General features: G+C 37.9%; 1 protein-coding gene across 2 annotated transcripts in view; it reads left to right on the top strand.

Annotated features, from left to right (window-relative positions):
- The window catches only part of CALCR (calcitonin receptor), a 150,564-nt gene that overhangs the window by 84,594 nt on the left and 46,526 nt on the right, over window positions 1-19,444 (top strand). For both annotated transcript variants that reach the window (XM_049715139.1, XM_033420473.2), the window contains exons 4-7: window positions 4,546-4,702; window positions 8,028-8,138; window positions 13,072-13,184; window positions 18,871-18,962. In XM_049715139.1, coding sequence (XP_049571096.1) covers window positions 4,546-4,702; window positions 8,028-8,138; window positions 13,072-13,184; window positions 18,871-18,962 — 473 coding nt within the window. The remainder of the gene's footprint in view (window positions 1-4,545; window positions 4,703-8,027; window positions 8,139-13,071; window positions 13,185-18,870; window positions 18,963-19,444) is intronic.

Below are 19,444 nucleotides of genomic sequence, written 5' to 3'. Positions count from 1 at the left end.
TGCTTCTCAGAAGAACCTACTTTATGTTGTTGTTGTTCACTTAGCTGTATTCCCCTATTTGTGTTGAGTTTATGATAATATACGGCAGTTTTGTTTATATAATGCTCAGGTAGAAAGTACATAGGACACCAACCAGGCATCTGATCCTACCTGGAAAAAGCAGGGCTAACACTTTACAAAGCTCTATTTTATCCTTTGTTATTTTGAAAAGTATGAGTGACTGAAAGCTACAAGTAATCTGAACGTAGACATTATCATTATTAAGCATGGTGACATGGAAAGTTGTTTACATCAGCTTGTGGATTCTGGATTCATAGTCCTGTTAGAGCAGTTCTGTCTGTGGCAATCAATAGGAATGTCTCCCTTCAACCCGGTAGCATGGATCCCCACATTCAGTAGGTTTGGACCATTCCTCAAAGTTCTACACAGAACAGCTCTCTACTTGTTCTGTCTCTGTACTTCTAGAAACCACCTGGAACACACAAGGAGGCTGATTGTCTTAATCAAAGTAGGAATTGCTTAAACACAAAGTAGGAATTGCTTAAACACACGGCCATTCAAATAGATTGCTTTACCTCTGGACCCCATGATTAGTGTGGATGAAACTTTCTAGAATGTAAGCTCCATGAGGGCAGGGACCTTGCCAGTTTTGTTCATTGCTGAATCTTCAGAACCTAGAACAGTGCCTGGCATGTGGGAGGCACTCAAAATATTAACTGAAAGAACAGTGATGTTTCGGCTGCGGACTACAGCTGTCAGTGGCAGCTTGGTGGTCGTATGTGTGGCGCCATCTACTGGAACCTTTAGGAGTGACATCACATATACGGTGGCTAAACTGCTACGTAGGACAACAATTAAGAGGTGGTTTTTGTTTGATTTTGGAAGAATCATGCAAGATGGCTTGAATGCAAAACTTTGAATTTCAGTCTTTATTCAGAAAAGCAACATGCCCTTAATGTCTCATTTCGATCTTCATGTGAGCATAAAATTATATATTTACATTCCACAAATACATAGAATAAACATAACACTTATGATAAGCTGAATATTGTTTTTCACATTGCTTGGTGGTTTAATCACTACTGCTTCTGTTTTACCCCTTTACTGCTGAAAATTATACCACCTCACTAGCTATTTTTAACTGTATGAAATAATTAGCAGAAAGTTAATGAACTTTATGAAATTTACATGTTATTTTAAGCAGTAGTAATTCCATGATCAGAATTATATAGATGTAATGGCTATATATTTATATCTACATATATCTGTATGTTATATACATAACAGATACAGAATGCCTCAGTGTATATGTTATTTTCCGAAGAAAATCACTGAAACATTCAGCTACCACTGGAAAAATTGCATCGTCAATGCTCAAACATGAACCAGACCAGGAGTGGCCTCAGATTATTATGGTTCTTCTAAGGGCAGAAGTTCTGATTCCTCGTTCCCTCAGTGTTGAAACAATCTCTGCTGAACCAGGTTACAGGAAGTTCACTGGAGTTGTTTCAACATTGGAGGAACGATAAGATCGATGCTAGTGTCGTCTACGTGAACTACACCTACTTTTTGAGATGGTCATATCTCCGCTATTACTGGTGTTAAAACTGCCTTAAACCAAATAATGTTGTCATTGAAAATACAGTTATAGGGTTTCCAGTTGGCTATTCTTGCACATACTGCCTCCCCATGGCCTCCATGAATTTCCAACTAACACAGGAACATTTAATTGGTTGCTTAGTCCGTTTAAAAGTAGAATTCAGAATGTTACTTCTGGAAAGAGTGTCAAACTTAAGCAAAGTAGTTCCTAATGTCTAAAATACCTAATAAGTGACAGAAAAGATTTATATATAACATCATAATACATCTTCTAATTTGATTTGAAGATGGTGGGCAAATGACCCAGAAATAATATCAAATGATGATTTTCATATCAACTCAAGATTCTAAGAATAGAGCCACAAAGAATCAAATAGATGCATAAGCTGAACCAATCATTTGTATCTTATTGTGAGGACACTGTAATCAATTAAAGATCATGGTTACATGATCTGTAGTCAAATTATTAAAACACACATTCATACAAATGTAGGCTAATAAAATCCAAAAAGAAGCCTTTACATGAAATGTCTTCAAAATACTTTTCCTTACTCCCAAACCATCTCTCAAGTCCTAATGGAATATCTGAGCATTTAACGATTAATAATTCTTTACCTTTCACAGTTTCTGGTGTCTGGAAATATGTATAGCGTTGGTCTTTCTTGTTGGACTGTAAGTTCCACGAGGGCAGGATCTGTGCTTGTTTTACCCAGCACCGTATCCTCAGCCTCTAGCTCGATACTTGGCTCATCAAGTTCAATGACTATTTGCTGACTGACTGATCTTAAAACCAGTGGGAAAGGGGTCATATTACAACATAATGTTGTTCAGCTACATTGGTAAAGGATTTGTACACCTTTAATAATCTTTGTCGGTTCATTAATTTCTTGTCACAAATTCTAGAGGCATTAAAATTAGAAATAATCCTAACACTTAGTGTCAAATATATTCACAATAAGTATTCATCTACAGTTATAACAGTAATGTTATAACAATAAGTATTCACCCTCTTCTGTTTGCAAGTGATTTCTACTCAGATGACTTGCACCCCCAGATCTAGTCCAAAAGAGAACTTACCTTTTCCTCCGAGTAAGGTTTTCCTTTCTTAATGTCTTCTCTTTCTCAAGACGCTACCTTTTTTTTTTCTAGCTGTATAGGCTAAAATATCTGGGCTATTTGACTCTTACTGTTCTCCATTCCTTATATTCAAATATACCTCGGTGCTTTTATTACTTGAGAAAGTGCTGAGTTGCTCTCTCTTGTTCCATCTTAAGGTGATCTAGTCCATGCCTTCAGCTGCCTGGCTGGCCTCCCCAGCACTAATCTGTGGACATCAGATGCCTACCACATGAATTTTATTAACATTCTCCTTTCGCAACCTTCACTGATCAAAAAACTGCAAGACAGCTTTATTTCATCATGTTTTTAAAATATTTGCTAAAATATATTGAGCCTTTCATGTCCCAGACGTTTTGTATTCGTTCTCACAGGGCCCTGTATTATCTGATTTTCCTTGATTTCATATCTTACCCTCAGTATGGTTTCAGTACAGTGTTTCACACATACCATTTCCTTCCTCTAGACTTACCTGCATACCTTTCCTACCATCCACAAAGCCTTCCCTCTCCTCTCTGCCTATGTGATGGTACATATACTCAAGATCCAATTCAAATTCTACCTTGTATCTGTAGTCATTCCCAACTCTTCTTCCCCCATGCTCTCTCTCTACTCTGAATTTTTATTGTTTAGTGCTCTGTACAGTTTAGCCTTTAGTGATAGGCTGTCTCATAGGACAGGATGCCCTGTCTACACAATGAGATACACTGGAAAACAGTGAGGCTCTACCAGGAATATCCTGGGGTATACAGGTCAACTTAAAGATGTTTATTTTAGAGACTGTGGAGAATAGAGAAAGGTACATAACACTATTTCTGCTATCAGTACATTGGGGAAACTTCAGTCTTAGAATAATTTAAACAGAATAAGGCCAATTAAAAGTGTTTCAACAGGTGTAATAGAAAGCAAGGAGAATTTCTAACTTCAGAAAAAGTCAATGCAGGCTGAAGCTTGCAAGTCTTCTCCAAAGAACTCTATACAGAACATGGATATAAAAAATCAGATTCAAGCACTACTAAAAACATCAGAGCCACAAAAGAAATTGAAATCTATCTAAACACAACTTAGGACAATTTGTCAGAGATTCATCTTTTCAGATACATACACACACAACTTAGATTAATGGGACCTATGATGGTAGTGAAAACTAACAGACTGGCAAACCTAATGTCAGTCTACTGAAAATTCAAAAGCTCTAAGAGAAATATTTAAGATTTACATTGATTTTCAGCAGTGAAAATAATACCTTGTATAGGTCATCGGCTGATGAAACCAATTTAAAGAGATTAAGGCCACTTACCTAAAGCAGACTATTTCAGAAGAACAGATTTTATTTGTTCTGTGGAATAAATGGGGTAAATTTTTGGCAGTGTGTGCAATCTAAGTACAAACAAATCAGCTAAAAGGATCCAATTAAAACGTATTTATTGCACTAATATAGCTACTTTAAATGACATGATTCGTGATTCTTAGGAGTTCCAAACAAAGCAAAGTTGATTTAATGTATTTTGGAAATCAGGTTATTTGCTTTGTTTACTTCTAAACTTTGATAAAATTAAAACAATCTTGTAAAGAGGTGCATGAGTTTGTGTGGGTGCTCTACATTTTCAAGAGTGAACAGAATGAAGGCAAATGGGAAAACTTTAGGTAGAATTTATAGATGAAATGTAAATACTTTTTAATTATAAAGCAAAAATATTCCACATGGAGACCATGCATAATTGTTGCTTACAGAAGGAAAAATAAACGTTTTCATATTTTTTGATTGTTTCATTATGTATTCACCCATCTCTACTCCCCATAAGTAACTCAGTTTCCTTTCTAATACAGCGCCCAATTCCGGTTCTTCCTGCCACTTCAGAGGTCACCCACCCTCCAACAATAGAGCCGGAGCCATTTCTCTACCTTTTAGGAAAGCAGAGACTGTTGGAGGCACAGCACAGATGCTATGACCGAATGCAAAAGTTACCCCCATACCAAGGAGAAGGTAAAAAGAAAGATGTATGTGAATGTGTGTTTCAAACATCAGGAAAGGCTTATTTTCTTCTGTGGGTAAATATGTGTTGACTAATTTTAATTTAATATGCCAATAGTTTTAACAGTGGCTTTCATACCGTGGTATGTTTGAGTATTTCATACAGCAGACATGCCTAGTTTCTTTGCTCAAGTTCACCTGACTGCTTTTTGGCGAATATCTGCATTTACGACAAAATTACTACACATAGCCCAGTATTCACCCATGGCGAGCAGGAACAATATAGGACTATGTGAGGGAAGGAAGTAGAGAATAACAGGAGGAGAGTTGGAAAATAGTGGGCAGAGAATTAGCCTGAGGCAGAGCCTATCAAAACTGTCTTGCTTGGGTTAATTAGGTAGTATCTTCCCTTACCTGTCAATTGGGTGGCAACTCATGCTAATCCTTCTCCTTTTCTACCCCCAGTTCCCAGAGGAATTAGAAAAAGATATCTCCTGGGCAGACGTTGTTTATCTATCACCTTCTCTAGAATGCTCTGTGTGACTGCCCAACTATTCTTAGCACCAAGCATATTCTATTAGCTACAGAGGGCCCAGGGGAAAACAAAAGAGAGGATGTGATGACCAAGCATTGCTACATTCATTTAAATTCTCTCCCCTGACCCCTAAAGCACTTGAAAAGACCCAACAAGATCTTTTACACCCTACTGTATTCTAAGACAACACACTGCTTCCTAGGGGGAAAATTAGTTGAATATACTCTATTTACTACACATGGTTTGCCATCAAACAGTTAAGGTTTTAATTTGTAGTTCCTATTTTTAGCATTTTCCTTCAAACAAAAAAGTGAGTCAATTGAAAGACACATGTCATTCTTCTGTCTGCAGCGGTTTCAGTGTTTAAGAACCTGAAAAGGCATTATATGTAACTGCCCGAACAAACCCTTTCTCTGAAGCTAAGTGAAACAACAGAAACACAAAATTGATACTTTTAGAAACTGAGTGAGTGCAGTCTCCTTCGCTTTGGTCTTAGTCATCTTGGGAAGATGAACTTTTGTGCTACGATCATTATTTAAAACTTTTTTTATTTTGAGAACTGCCTTCAAAGCCTGAAGCTCATTCTTTTGAATAGCTTTACGTTTTAGGGTAGATTTAATTTTTTTCAAAGAAAAAATATTCCTTTATTTGAAATTGAGAATTTACAACAGGCTTCTATGCAATGAAATACCTTAAATGCAGTTATTCTTTCACCTAATCCTCTCGGTCCATCTCCCATACATTTACTACACATTTCCACTTGGCCATTTCGCAAGTACAATATTTTCAAATCCCACCATTACCTTACTCATAAACTCATCCCTCCTGGATACTCACTTCGGTATGTGACACCGCCACTGAGCCATTTACTCAGGATTAATATTTAATTTTTTTACATCTTTATTGGAGTATAATTGCTTTACAATTGTGTGCTAGTTTCTGCTTTATAACAAAGTGAATCAGTTATACATATACATATGTTCCCATCTCTCCTCCCTCTTGCGTCTCCCTCCCTCCCACCCTCCCTATCCCACCCCTCTAGGTGGTCACAGAGCACCGAGCTGATCTCCCTGTGCTATGCAGCTGCTTCCCACTAGCTATCTATTTTACGTTTGGTAGTACATATAAGTCCATGCCACTCTCTCGCTTTGTCACAGCTTACCCTTCCCCCTCCCCATATCCTCAAGTCCATTCTCCAGTAAGTCTGTGTCTTTATTCCTGTCTTAGCCCTACGTTCTTCATGACATATTTTTTTCTTAAATTCCATATATATGTGTTAGCATACGGTATTTGTCTTTCTCTTTCTGACTTACTTCATTCTGTATGACAGACTCTAGGTCTATCCAGCTCATTACAAATAGCTCAATTTCATTTTTTTTTATGGCTGAGTAATATTCCATTGTATATATGTGCCACATCTTCTTTATCCATTCATCTGATGATTGGCACTTAGGTTGTTTCCATCTCAGGGCTATTGTAAATAGAGCTGCAATGAACATTTTGGTACATGACTCTTTTTGAATTATGGTTTTCTCAGGGTATATGCCCAGTAGTGGGATCTTTTTTCTTTTGTCCTACCCAGGTACGTGGGGGGTTTCTTGAGTTTTGGGAGGTGTGAGGTCTTCTGCCAGTGTTCAGTAGGTGTTCTGTAGGAGTTGTTCCACGTGTAGATGTATTTCTGGTGTATCTGCTAGTGTTGGAGGGTCTCGTGCAGAGCTGGGGGGAGGCTGTGGCTTACCGCGGGGACAGGGGCAGTGGAAGTTCTGGGAAGTACTCCTTGGCTTGAGTCCTCCTGGAGTCGGCCATTATCCCCTCCCTCAGGATTAATATTTATGAGTCATCCTTGTATTTTCCTGTTTTACATCCACACCCCATTAATTACATTTCATTAATATTCCTAAATACACTAATGGTGCCTTATTTTAGACATTTAATATCTCTTACCTGGACTGTTACAATAGTCACCTAGTTTGTCTCTCTTTTTAATCTTATCCTTAAAAGCCTTCTTATTCTCACTAAAATCTAGATTTGTTCATGTCATTCCCAATGGTTCCACCTTGCCTACAGGGGAAAAAAAAAAACCCAGACTCCTTAGGATGGCATTTAAGACACCTCATGATCTGACCCCAGCCTCACACTAGTATCAATAAGAAGGTGTATGAAAAAATAGATACTTTTACAATTGCACTAAAAGTTTCTCCCTTCAAGAGTAGATTTAATTTTTGAAAGCAGTGAGAAACCACTTGGAGCCAATGTTGAAGAATACATAAAGTGATCAAACTAAGCATTATTTTAGTCAGTAATGGTGTGATTCTAAACTAATAAGACTGTTTTTGTATGTAGCCCATTAACTGGCTGCAAATGCATCTCCTAAACAAGTGCATCACCCTTGGATTAACAATAGAACTACCTAAGGCAACCCCTTTGAAGGTTAATGGTTAGTAGGCTACAAATGTTCCAAAGCCTTTTATCCAGGGGTAATATTGCATATACTTTCACAAGACTTTTTTCATAGCATTTCTGGAGATATTTTAAAGGAAAGATTTTGGAGGAAATATTCCATACAGATGACAAATATGCCTTTTGAGGAACAAATGGAGAATGTCCTACAAAAGAAAAAAAAGGAAATTCCTTAGTACTTGGAAAAGTTACTACCTTTATTTTGTTGCTGCTGCTGCTACTGTTGTTTTAATATTTCCATGTCCAAGTGGAGGGTCCCAGAATAACTGCCTATGCACTGTTAAATCCTGCTGAGGATTCTACAGTTTTTGACAAGTGTAATATTTCTTTCTAAATGGCCAGGTTTGTATTGCAACCGTACCTGGGATGGATGGTCCTGCTGGGATGACACACCGGCTGGAGTGCTCGCCGAACAGCACTGCCCAGATTATTTTCCGGACTTTGATGTAGCAGGTAGAGTATTTATTTTTATTGTATATTTTGCTATGAATCTTTTAGTGTTTTTCTAGTTCTGAAAAGAAAATCAGATACAAAATATACTACCAAGTCATATTCTATGCAGTTTAGCACATTCTGAAGAATTTCCATAAATGAAATATTACCCGGTTGTCTAAGATTGCAAGCTGCCCTTATTTTTTAAGTCACATTGCTGATCAGTTATGCCCCTTAGTCATAAATTATATTAAATGTTAGATAAAAATGAAAATTTTATATATTTTAAATATTTAATATTAAATTTTAATAAAAAAGTAATATTTCTAAAACTGACCAGTTTTATTTAAATGTGTAGTTTTTAAAATTTTTCAGTTGTCTCACATTTGATGACTTATGCAAATGCTTGATGTAGAGTTTGTGCGTACTGGGCTGGTAGAACAAGCATAATGGAAATTTGATGTAACCTTGAAAATGGTATAAAACTGTCATGTGTAGGGAAGATAAATTAGAAAGTGGTAACTCTAGACATTTACCAGATTTCTGCTCCAACAGTAGATTATTAAAATATGCTCAGTAAATAAGACCAGTTAAATTAAAATGGATTGTAGTAACCCAGCTGTGTGCCCAGCCCAACATGAACAGCCAACAGATGTGTGTTAAGTGAATTTGGTGTTACTTTTATAACTAAAGTTAATTAGTAACATGGGAATATTTTCACTGACTATCATTTTTTAACTTTCCAAAACATTTTCATATGTAGTATCTCATTTTATACTCACATAATATTTGACATAAAACCACAAGTGAACCCAAGTCTCCTGAGCTCTTACCTATCCCTTTCTTTCTAAGTAAGGGCAACAGTCTTGGAAAAGCATTTGAGAAATAATATTTCTAAATCACCGTACAAACGTATGCAGGTTGAAGTACTTTCAGAACTTTCAAGGGGGAACATCGTTTTCCTTCAGGCCTCAGTCTAGCCTCACTGTTATGGTTAGAAGTTGGGCGGCGATGCTTAGGCAGGAGTACCAGGTGCCAAGTGAAGTGAGAAGCTAGGGGCCGAAGTTATGCGTCTTAGTATTGTCGTCTATCCAAATAGAATGGAAGTCTGGAATCCAAGATGCTCAGTGGTGAGTGGTCGGGAGCCAAGGCAAAGGGATGTGTGAAAAGTAGGTATGTGGTTGTTCAACAGCCTCAGTCCAGAGATTAGGCACTTGGGGCTGGGAAGTGGGATTGGATAGCTGCTAGTAGTAAGTGATTCTCAACTTGGCTGGGAAGCTGGGGAGCTTTAAAAAATAATCCTCATCCCTGGTACCATCCCAGATATTCTGATTTAGTTAGTTCGGAGTGCAACCTGGACATCAAGATGTTTAAATGTTCTTGTGACTAAATTGTGCAGCCAAGATGAAACTGTGTTAAACAATAAAGTCCAGATAAGCAAGTGGCTGGTACCAGCAAAGCCCAGCCAGTGCACTCAATAGCTCTTCCAGTAAGAGGCAGAGCACATTATCCGATGAGACTGATACAGGCCATAGAGGAAAGAGGGTCCCCGAGGAATAAAAGGTAGTAGCTGCCCAGCTCCAGGAACTGTAGGTATCAGGGCCAGAAAAGTTCCGTTCTAGGAGACTGGACAGAAAATCTGTCCCATTGAAATAAACCTGGGATTAAGATACTTAAAAAGGAATATAATCTTCATTACAAAGGAGACCCTGATGCTGCAACTAAGTGGGTCCAGCTACAGACACACTGCATAAGTCCCTGTTAAGGGGTGAGATTTGTTCCTGAGAGTACAGCAAGCCTGAGCCTGTAGGAAGCGTTCAGGTGGCTCTAGGCGTTGAAACTAGAGTCACTAGTTGACTGGTGTGGGGACTGAGCTCCCAGAACACAGGTCATTCCACTTCAAGCTCCGTATCTCTTCTAATAAGATGTGGAATAACAGAGCACAGTAACCCCGCCGCACCTCATGGTGCTCATCTTCTTCCTCCTTCCTTCAGTGACCTCTAGGGAGTAGGGCCGGGGAGAGAGTTAGAACACCCAATTACAGGAAGGGGACGCCAGGGTCCTGACAAGAGAGGATCTTCTTTGAATTATCTGGTCTGGACTAGAGGTAGCATTTTGAAGAGAAGACTCAGTGTTTGTTTTTTGCTTAAGAGGTTATGGAAAAATCAACCTTCTCTTTCAGATTTTTCCAAGACTTGTTGGGTCAGACCTTCTACCACATTTCAGGGTTAACCAGCCCATCTGGTTACCCACACTTATTGTCTGTGAATGACGAGAGGTTATTTCCCGCAGACTGAAAGTGAGGACATGAGTTAAAATGGAAAACAGCAGTCATACAATAAAATTTATGCAAGAAAGTTTCTGGAATCCAGATTAGAGCAATGAGTCTATCCCTGAGACAATGTTTGGGAGATGCTTTTTGTGCTTCCTTCAAGAATGAGATACAAAGTGCGGCCCCAGTGAGAAGAGATAATGGAAATGGGATTGCAGTGGGGCACTTTTAAAACCAGCTCAGGCCAGCCACTTCTAGGAATCCTCATTTAGTTGGAAGAGTTGGGATGTGAAGAGAGAAAGGGCTTAGTGCTATGCCCTGCTCAGCACTACCTTCCTGTAAACTCTAACCAAATGCTATTTGATAGTAGTCCCCCAGGTCTTTATCGACTGTTCCCAATAAATGATGCTTCATTAATCTTGATCTGACAGCCACATTAGAGGTAACATGAGTGGCACGAAGAGCTGTCTTGCAGTCAAGGCTGCAAGGCCGGTTCCAAAGCAGCAACGGGCCCTTGCCAAAGTGGCTGTAATTATTAACTAAAAGGCAAGTTTGGGGTCACAAAACAGAGATTTCCAGGCATAGATCCATATTTTCAGCCTGATTTTTAGATTCCTCTCAGCTGGGGGACAAATCCACTTTAAAAGAAAGGCAAACCTTAAAAATACCTATATTCAACAAATTTAAATTCTTTAGTATTTTACCATCGACCCAAGCTGTACCTTGATGATACATACAACAGTTGAATGAAATGACAGATTTCATTTTAAACAAAGTGCTTGGTAAAAGACGGGTAGGTAATGAAAGAGTGTATAACAGTATTGCAATTGCAAAGAGGCTGAGAGTCTGAAGGAATATGCTAGAGTATAAAAAGCAAATCCTTATTAGGAGGGATTTAAGGGCAGGAGTCAAACACTCAATCAGCAGTAATGAGACAGAGCCAAGGTGGCCAACATATGGCTGAGGACAGTGATTCTCAACCCTGATACCCTTTGGAATCAATGAGCTTCTTAAAGATGCTGGTGTCTGGCACCTCTTCAGATTAATGGAACACAGATCTCTGGGGACTGGGTTTTGAGCATCTGGAAGAAGCTCCTCCATGTGAAGCTAGACCGAAGGAAGCATGCTGCCTCTTCACCGGGCAGTTCAAACTTAGTCTAATTTTAGAGGGAAGTGCCAATCTCAGAGCACATGCAGAGAGGCTTCAGGCTGTGAGGGGACAGCATGTGTGGTGAGAGTGAATAGGGGTGTTTGGTTTAGAGAAGGAAGTCAGAGTAGACGTAGCCTTCCGTCAAATATTGAAAGATTTGCCAGGTGGAGGACGACAGATTCTTGATAGCTGCAACAGTTAGAACCAGGAAATGCCTAGATCCAGACCTCAGTTAAATCCAAACAAAACAATATTTCCTACAGTGCCGTCCGTGATTGGAAAGGACTTCCTCAGGAGGAACACCCTCTTCCTTAGAACACGTTACCCTATGTAGCTGCATAACTTTGTAAAAACCAAATTATATTCATTTCAATAAAACAAAACTACTTTCTAACAATATGTTAAAGATAAAATGCTGCATTACAAACCACTTTTTTTTTAATTGCAAGTAAGCTTAGAAAGGTCGTTGACAAAGCATTAACTAAATCATTGACCAGTTTTCAACATCAATTTTTCCCTGCTGATTAGTGCTAACCCTTTTGGAAACATTGTTGGTGTCCAGTGGTGATTCTTTAAATAGTTTTTGTCCAATGGCAGTCACAGTAAATTCGCAATTTAAAAGTTTTCTACTTAACATTGAAACAGATTTACATTAAGCGATGATGATTCTAATAGGCGCTTTAAAACACCTTTTGTTTGAAAAATGTGTTTTTTCATCCATTTTAAATCATTGTTGGAGTAGATATATTACAAACAAGTCTACAATTTTCAGTTTAAATCTTGTGCTGAGTTTGGTAGTATCTGTTTCATTCATACAATGAAAAATTATGAATTTCACCCTAAAAACTGGCAAAGTTAAAATAATTTTCATACTAGCTCTTAGCATGTTGATTTGACTAACCGCAACTTCTGATAGAAAATTATTTTAAATGTTATCAGATCTAAGTAATATTTCAGCAAAATAAATTTTTTAATATTAATTGTTTCTTAGCCTTTAAAACAATGACAAATATTAGTATGTGATTCTGATTTCCATATCCTCGTGCTAAAAGAAAAACACCAGAAATCATATATAAAAGGGTTTTCCATAGGTGTGATAACTCTTTGCCTTTGCCAATGAAGAACAATGCTTCAAAAACATTATCCCTATGAAACTATCAAAAATAAAAACTATGTGAGGATTGCAAACACACTGGTAAAATCTCTTTTCATATTTTACCAGTTCAGGATTGTTATATGATCTCTAAGCAATAAACGCATTGGAGAGGTACTTTGGAGAACTAGAAAAAGTCTGAATAACTCAGAATAAGTTTGTCAAAGCAAAATGGAGATAACAATGCTTCACATGACTTTGCTGAAGCTAAATTGAAGCAATGCATATTAAAGCATCCTGTCTAATGCAGGATTCGAGGTAGTCTCTATTGACGTTCAAGTTCTATAAAGTGATTAACACTTTGGAATGGCTTTTAAGCTTTAATTTATTGTTTTTCCTTCTTGTTATTTTGAGATAGTAAGTTTTCTTTCATTAACAGAAAAAGTTACAAAGTACTGTGAGGAAGACGGGCTTTGGTACACGCACCCTGGCAGCAACATATCCTGGTCCAACTATACTATGTGTAACGCTTTCACTCCTGAGAAGATGCAGGTAGGTTCTATTTCAAATTTCAGTATTGGGTGAGAATGCCATCATCTGTGCATGGAAATTTATGCCTAATTGTAAAACACCTGCTACCAAGACGCCAACTATTTTGTAGAAGGAAATCAGATAATGACCTCTCAATTCTAGGGACTCTGAAGTGGCACTAGAGAAAATGATGTTTTACTTCTTGGTTGGCATTCTGTCAGTGAGAGTTCTGTGAGCATGTGGAATCAGGCCATTTGTGGCAAGGGGAACGTGTCCACGGAGCAAATGATGGGATTCCCTGCAGTGCCAGACATTAGGCAGCATTTCCAGGAACTGCCTTAACATCTCTTCTCCTGAAAGAGGTCCAAAACTACAGATTTCTCCACAAGTCACCAGCTAACGGTTGTCCACATCCCTGTCCTGAGATGTCTATGACAGTTTTACTATCAAGCCTTGAAGGAACTCTAAGAATGGGGCTTCCCATCAGCCCACTGATAAGCGTGTGGCTGTTTAGATTATTTTCAGTGGAAGTCCATTCTAACTTGCTACTTCTTGTGTCTTACTGGCTGTTAAATATTTTTACTATCTTAGCTTAGAAACATTTAAGCCAGTGGGGCGGGGCGGGGGAGTGGGGGGCAGATAGCTACTGCCTTCTTCAGATGCTTCAGAAATCTGAAAAGATCATTAAGTCTACCACCAGCCTCCTCTCCCTACAGAGCTGGGAGAAACCGTTGGTCAGCGTTTAGCACACAGGGCATCTCTGCACAGCCCTGGTGGCTACAAGAGAAACCTATTATTTCCTTCAAAGATAGGCCTGTATGCTCAGTTATTGCGAAGTTGGAAGCTATACGCACATCAGTGCTTTTGTTTCCTATAAAGAAGCTTTATGAGTATAGAAATTTTTCCTTCCATTAAAAACAAAATAAACAATTAAAAACAAAGAAGATGAATAGATAGCTTAGAGACCAGTTGACTAGAGGGACATCTCATCACAAGCACAGGCTGAGGGCACCAAAGCCAGTTACCGCTTCCACAAATTGCTAAGTCACCCCTGAGAGTCAAGACACATGCCTACATCCTAGAGCTATTTATTTAATAAGGTCTGATTGAAATGACGTGTCAATGAGTAAGGAATTTCCTGAATGAATGCTGATTACTTTACAGCAAAAAAATTTAACTCTTTTAACTGAATTGTTAGAAAGAGTGCACATCAAAATAAACAATTCTCAGTGCTGCCACATTTGACCTCTTCACACACTCTGGCCACATCTGAGAAGGAAATAAAGTATTTTAAGAATAAATACTCCCCTCTAGGCACCTAACATAATGATTGAAATTATATGCACAAATCTTCCATCTATATACAGGCAAAAAAAAAAAATCAACCTAGAATTTATTTAAATAAAAAAACAAACACTTCTCAGTCTTACGAATGATACAAAAATGGCAAATAAATTATGAGCTGTTGATTTAACCTTACACATTTAGACAATTCTATTTCAGAAGCATAAATATTTTTTAAAGTATTCTAGAGGCAACTGAAAGAAAATGAATTAAATTATATAAAATTTCCTTACAAATAAAATATGCAGAGATAAAAATAAAATCCTGGCATGCCTATATATCCAAATTAAAAACAGTACTTTAAATGGCAAGGGGACTCAATATGGTAAACTATTTAAAAGGAAAGACTGTTAGAAAATGCTACACCTGTTTTTGTCTAGTGGTAAAGTTAGAAAAAGAGTCAGAAAATGAATTCCTGGGGAAAAAAGACAGGAGCTGAGTGTTTTCTTGCAAAGATTCCTAAATACCTCCTAAGAAGGGACCTACAAGCTATACTGAAGTTTTTATCAGTTCTAGGTATAAACCAACTATTCCAGATTTACTATCATTACCTGCAAGGATAAAAAGCACTGTTAGCAGAGCAGTATCAACAATGAAACTGACGAACAATATGTAAATGCCTAGTGAAATGATGCAACCACAATTCAGGATAAGTTGACACGTTCATTTTGAAACTCTAAGGCCTACAAGGCAATACTTGTTTCTGTCTAGCAATAATGCACATAACCAAACAAAGGGCTCTGTTTTGTGAGCCTTTTAAGCAGAATTAGTGTTTCAATCTCAGACCCTTCACAAGGAAATTGATAAGAATCAAAATGTTCAAGGGTAATGATTTGTACATAAATGGTGCATTTCTCCCAGGAATTCAAAGAACTCCATAGAAATTTTCCAGCTTATCTACACTGCATTCACATTCATACCAGGACCCAATAAGTTACTGAAAATACCTTAAGTTCCTCCCGCAACCCAATAACCTGTTGTGGGAGGGAACTTAACACCAGAAGCCCAGAGATTATGTTGTCCTCCTTTCAAGCCATTGCCCTCTCTGAGTCTCTGGTTTTTTTCACCCGCAAAATGGATATTACAGTCTCTTTTTCTCCCAGACAAAATAGAATACAGGGTGCCCAGCTCTGAAAACAAGTTAGGTGCTTAGAGAGTTCTACCTATCAGTAAATAAAGAAGGAAATGATCCACTATTGTCAGAGAAGTGTCATAGGTCCACCTGCCCCTAAATGTCTCTCCCATTGGCATCATAAACATAAAAGGCAACGTTGGAAAATATAACAATGTGGAATAACATAAGTAAAGAACTTAGATTTAAATGCTGAGCTATGTCTACTGCTGGTCAAAGATTATACCTAAGAGGTGCTATTTCTTTTCAATTTGGAACACACATTTTAGTTTGTTGAAAATTAGAGTTAGGGATTCATTGTATTTTTTTTTCCATATCACTGTTCAACTGACCCAGCAACATTTATTGAAAAGACCCTCCTTTCCCTACTGCCCTATAACATCACCATTATCATATATCAAGTGACCATACATGTCACTACATGCTTCTGGACTGCGTTGCACAGGTCTATTTGTCTCTCCTTGCACCAGTATCACACTGCTGGATTCCAGTGGCTTTATAACAAATCATGATGCTCCATAGAGTAGGTCTTACCACTGTGTTCTTCTTCAAGATTGTCTTGGCTATATTTTTTCTTTGTATTTTCAGTGCAAATTTTAGAAGCAGTCTGTCAAATTTTACATGCAAAGAAACCTTGTGATCAGTTTGAAAATTTTGAGATCTTTATCTTCCAAACATTGAATAGAATATATCCCTCTATTCATCTCTGTCTTTAATATTGCTCAATAATGTTTTATAGATTTCTGTGTAGAGCTCACACGCATCCTTCTGCAGATTTTTTTTTAAGTTATTTATTTATTTTTGTCTGCGTTGGGTCTTCGTTGGTGCGTGCGGGCTTTCTGTAGTTGCGGCGAGCGGGGGCTACTCTTCTTTGTGGTGCACAAGCTTCTCATGGTGGCTTCTCTTGTTGTGGAGCATGGGTTCTAGGCATGCGGGCTTCAGTAGTTGTGGCTTGTGGGCTCTAGAGCGCAGGCTCAGTAGTTGTGGTGCACGGGCTTAGTTGCTCCGCAACATGTGGGATCTTCCCGGACCAGGGCTCAAACCCATGTCCCCTGCATTGGCTTAACCACAGTGGCTTAAGCCACTTAACCATTGGATTCTTAACCACTGCGCCACCAGGGAAGTCCCCCTTCTGCAGATTTATTCTCAAGCATTTGATTTTTTAATGCAATTGTAAATGCCACATTTGAAATTTTATTATTTGTTGTTTATGTATTAAAACTGTTCTCATTTTTATATCCAACAATTTTTATAAAACTCACTTATTAATTTTAGTAATTTATAAATTTTATATTTTATATGTATTGTATTATATCAGCTGCAAATAATAACAGATGGATTTCTAGGTAGCCATTAAATTAATCTACTTTCTGTCTCTAAGAGATTTGCCTTTTCTGGACATTTCATATTAATAGGATTATACAATATGTGGGTTTTTGTGACTGGCTTCTTTCACTTAGCTTGATGTTTTCAATGTTCATCCATGTTATAGCATGTGTAAGTACTTCATTCCTTTCTATGGCTGAATAGTATTCCATTCTGTGGACAAGCCACATATACCAGTTGATGGACATTTATGTTATTTCCACTTTTTTTTTTTTTTTTTTTTTTTTGCGGTACGCGGGCCTCTCACTGTTGTGGCCTCTCCCGTTGCGGAGCACAGCCTCTGGACGCGCAGGCTCAGCGGCCATGGCTCACGGGCCCAGCCGCTCTGCGGCATGTGGGATCTTCCCGGACCGGGGCACGAACCCATGTCCCCTGCATCGGCAGGCAGACTCTCAACCACTGCGCCACGAGGGAAGCCCCTAAACATTTTGTGTACAAGTTTTTGTGTGCACATATGTTTTCATTTATCTTGGGTCGTCTTTTTCTTGATCAGTCTTGTTAAGGGGTATTGAAATTATTTTTTTTAAGAACTAGGTTTTGTCTTTGATCCACTCAATATATATTCAAGTTCTCTTTATCATTTCTATTTCCTTTCTTTTACATTCTTAAAGTTTAATTTTCTTTAGATGGAAATTTAGGTCATTGATTTTCAATCTTCTTTTCTCACATATGCATTTTAGTCTTTAAACTTCCCTCTATGCACAGCTTCATCTACATCCAAAAGGTTTTGGTGTGTCGTTGTGAGTTCTTCTTTGATCCAGTGTTTATTTAGAAATATGTTGTTTGCTTTTCAACAATATGAAGGTGTTTTTTAAGTTATCTTTTTATTAATGATTTCTAGAGTATTATGGTCAGTGAAGATGCTATTTAAGATTTTAATTATTTGAAATATATTCATTTGCTTTACTGACTAGTGTATGTCAATTTGGATATTCTTTGTGCATTTGAAAAGAATGGGTATTCTGCAGATGTTGTGTGCAATGCTTATTATATGTGAATTAGTGAAGTTTGTTGAGCATGTTGTTCAAATCTTCTATAGCTAGATTTTTCCTCCCTGTGTTCATTCCGTTGATTACTAGGAGCTGTCAGTTTTTGCTTTATGCTCTGTGTGGTTTGAGTTTATATTATTAGGTGCATAGACATTTAGCATTGCTGTATCATCCTGACTTAACATCTGGACTCGTATGATATCACACCAGTTTTCTTATGGTTAGTGTTTACCTGGGCCATCTTTTCTCATCCTTTCACATCCAATATTTCTGTATCCCTGTATTAAATCATGTTCCTTACAACATATAATTGCTTTAAAAATCATCTATTCCAACCTCATGATTTTACAGATGAGGACTACTGCAGTCTGGAAAATTGAAGTGACTGGACCTATGAGTGTCACACAAACACTTAACGATAATACTCTGAGTAAAGAACGCTCTGATGAATCCCATCTTCTATTCTTCCCACCATGTCATGCATATTCCAGTAAAACTGATATTCTTAGGAAAGTTAATCTATTAATCCAATTTATAATTCAATATAATTTAATCCTCTGAAATATTTGTTATCATTTTAGTCATTTTTTTAAAGGAGAAAAACATTTGTTGATTTACACTATTTAAAAATAAACGTTTTCGGGCAGAAATTGAGACACAGATGTAGAGAACAAACGTATGGACACCAAGGGGGGAAAGCAGTGGGGGGTGGTGGTGGTGTGATGAATTGGGCGATTGGGATTGACATGTATACACTGATGAAAACAATAATAATAAAAATAAACTGTTTTCCCTCTTCTATAATAATTTATTCACCTATCTGCTTTAGTAACTGGTTTTGTTGTTGTTGTTGCAGAATGCATACATTCTGTACTACTTGGCTATTGTGGGTCATTCTATGTCGATGTTCACCCTGGTGATTTCCCTGGCGATTTTCATGCTTGTTAGGTAAGTACACCTATAGCATCTGCCTTTTATTTTCTTCTCTTAGGTACTAAAATAAATGGTATACTCTGCAAGAGTGTTGGGCAGGGAGAAGTCTGCTGATTACAAGACAGGTAACACTGGGAGTCATGAAGTAGCAAGAAAAATGAAATTAATTAAAATATGTTTTTTAACCCTATCTTTGAGGAAAATAGGATGGATACATATAATTTTCAAAGGCGATATGCCTCCTTCCCAAAATGAAATAATCCTGTGAGCCCGTAAATACACTGCATTAACATGGTAAAGTTCCACTTACCATGGCTAAGCTTCCATGAAGTATTGAGGAAATAATTCTCCTCCTTCTTTTACCCTCACTCTAAAATATGGAGGTGGCCACAAGTTCAAACACACCCTGCTTAATTGTGAGCTGTACTGTAAGTAGATTGGGCCAGAAGAGAAGTGGGGCTGGTAAGGCCATGATCATGTTCAGCCAGAAAAGGAAG

The sequence above is a fragment of the Orcinus orca genome, chromosome 9 (assembly GCF_937001465.1).
Source record: "Orcinus orca chromosome 9, mOrcOrc1.1, whole genome shotgun sequence".
Lineage (NCBI taxonomy): Eukaryota > Metazoa > Chordata > Mammalia > Artiodactyla > Delphinidae > Orcinus > Orcinus orca.
The sequence above is the reverse complement of the archived record's forward strand: the minus strand, read 5'-3'. Positions and strand labels throughout refer to the sequence as shown.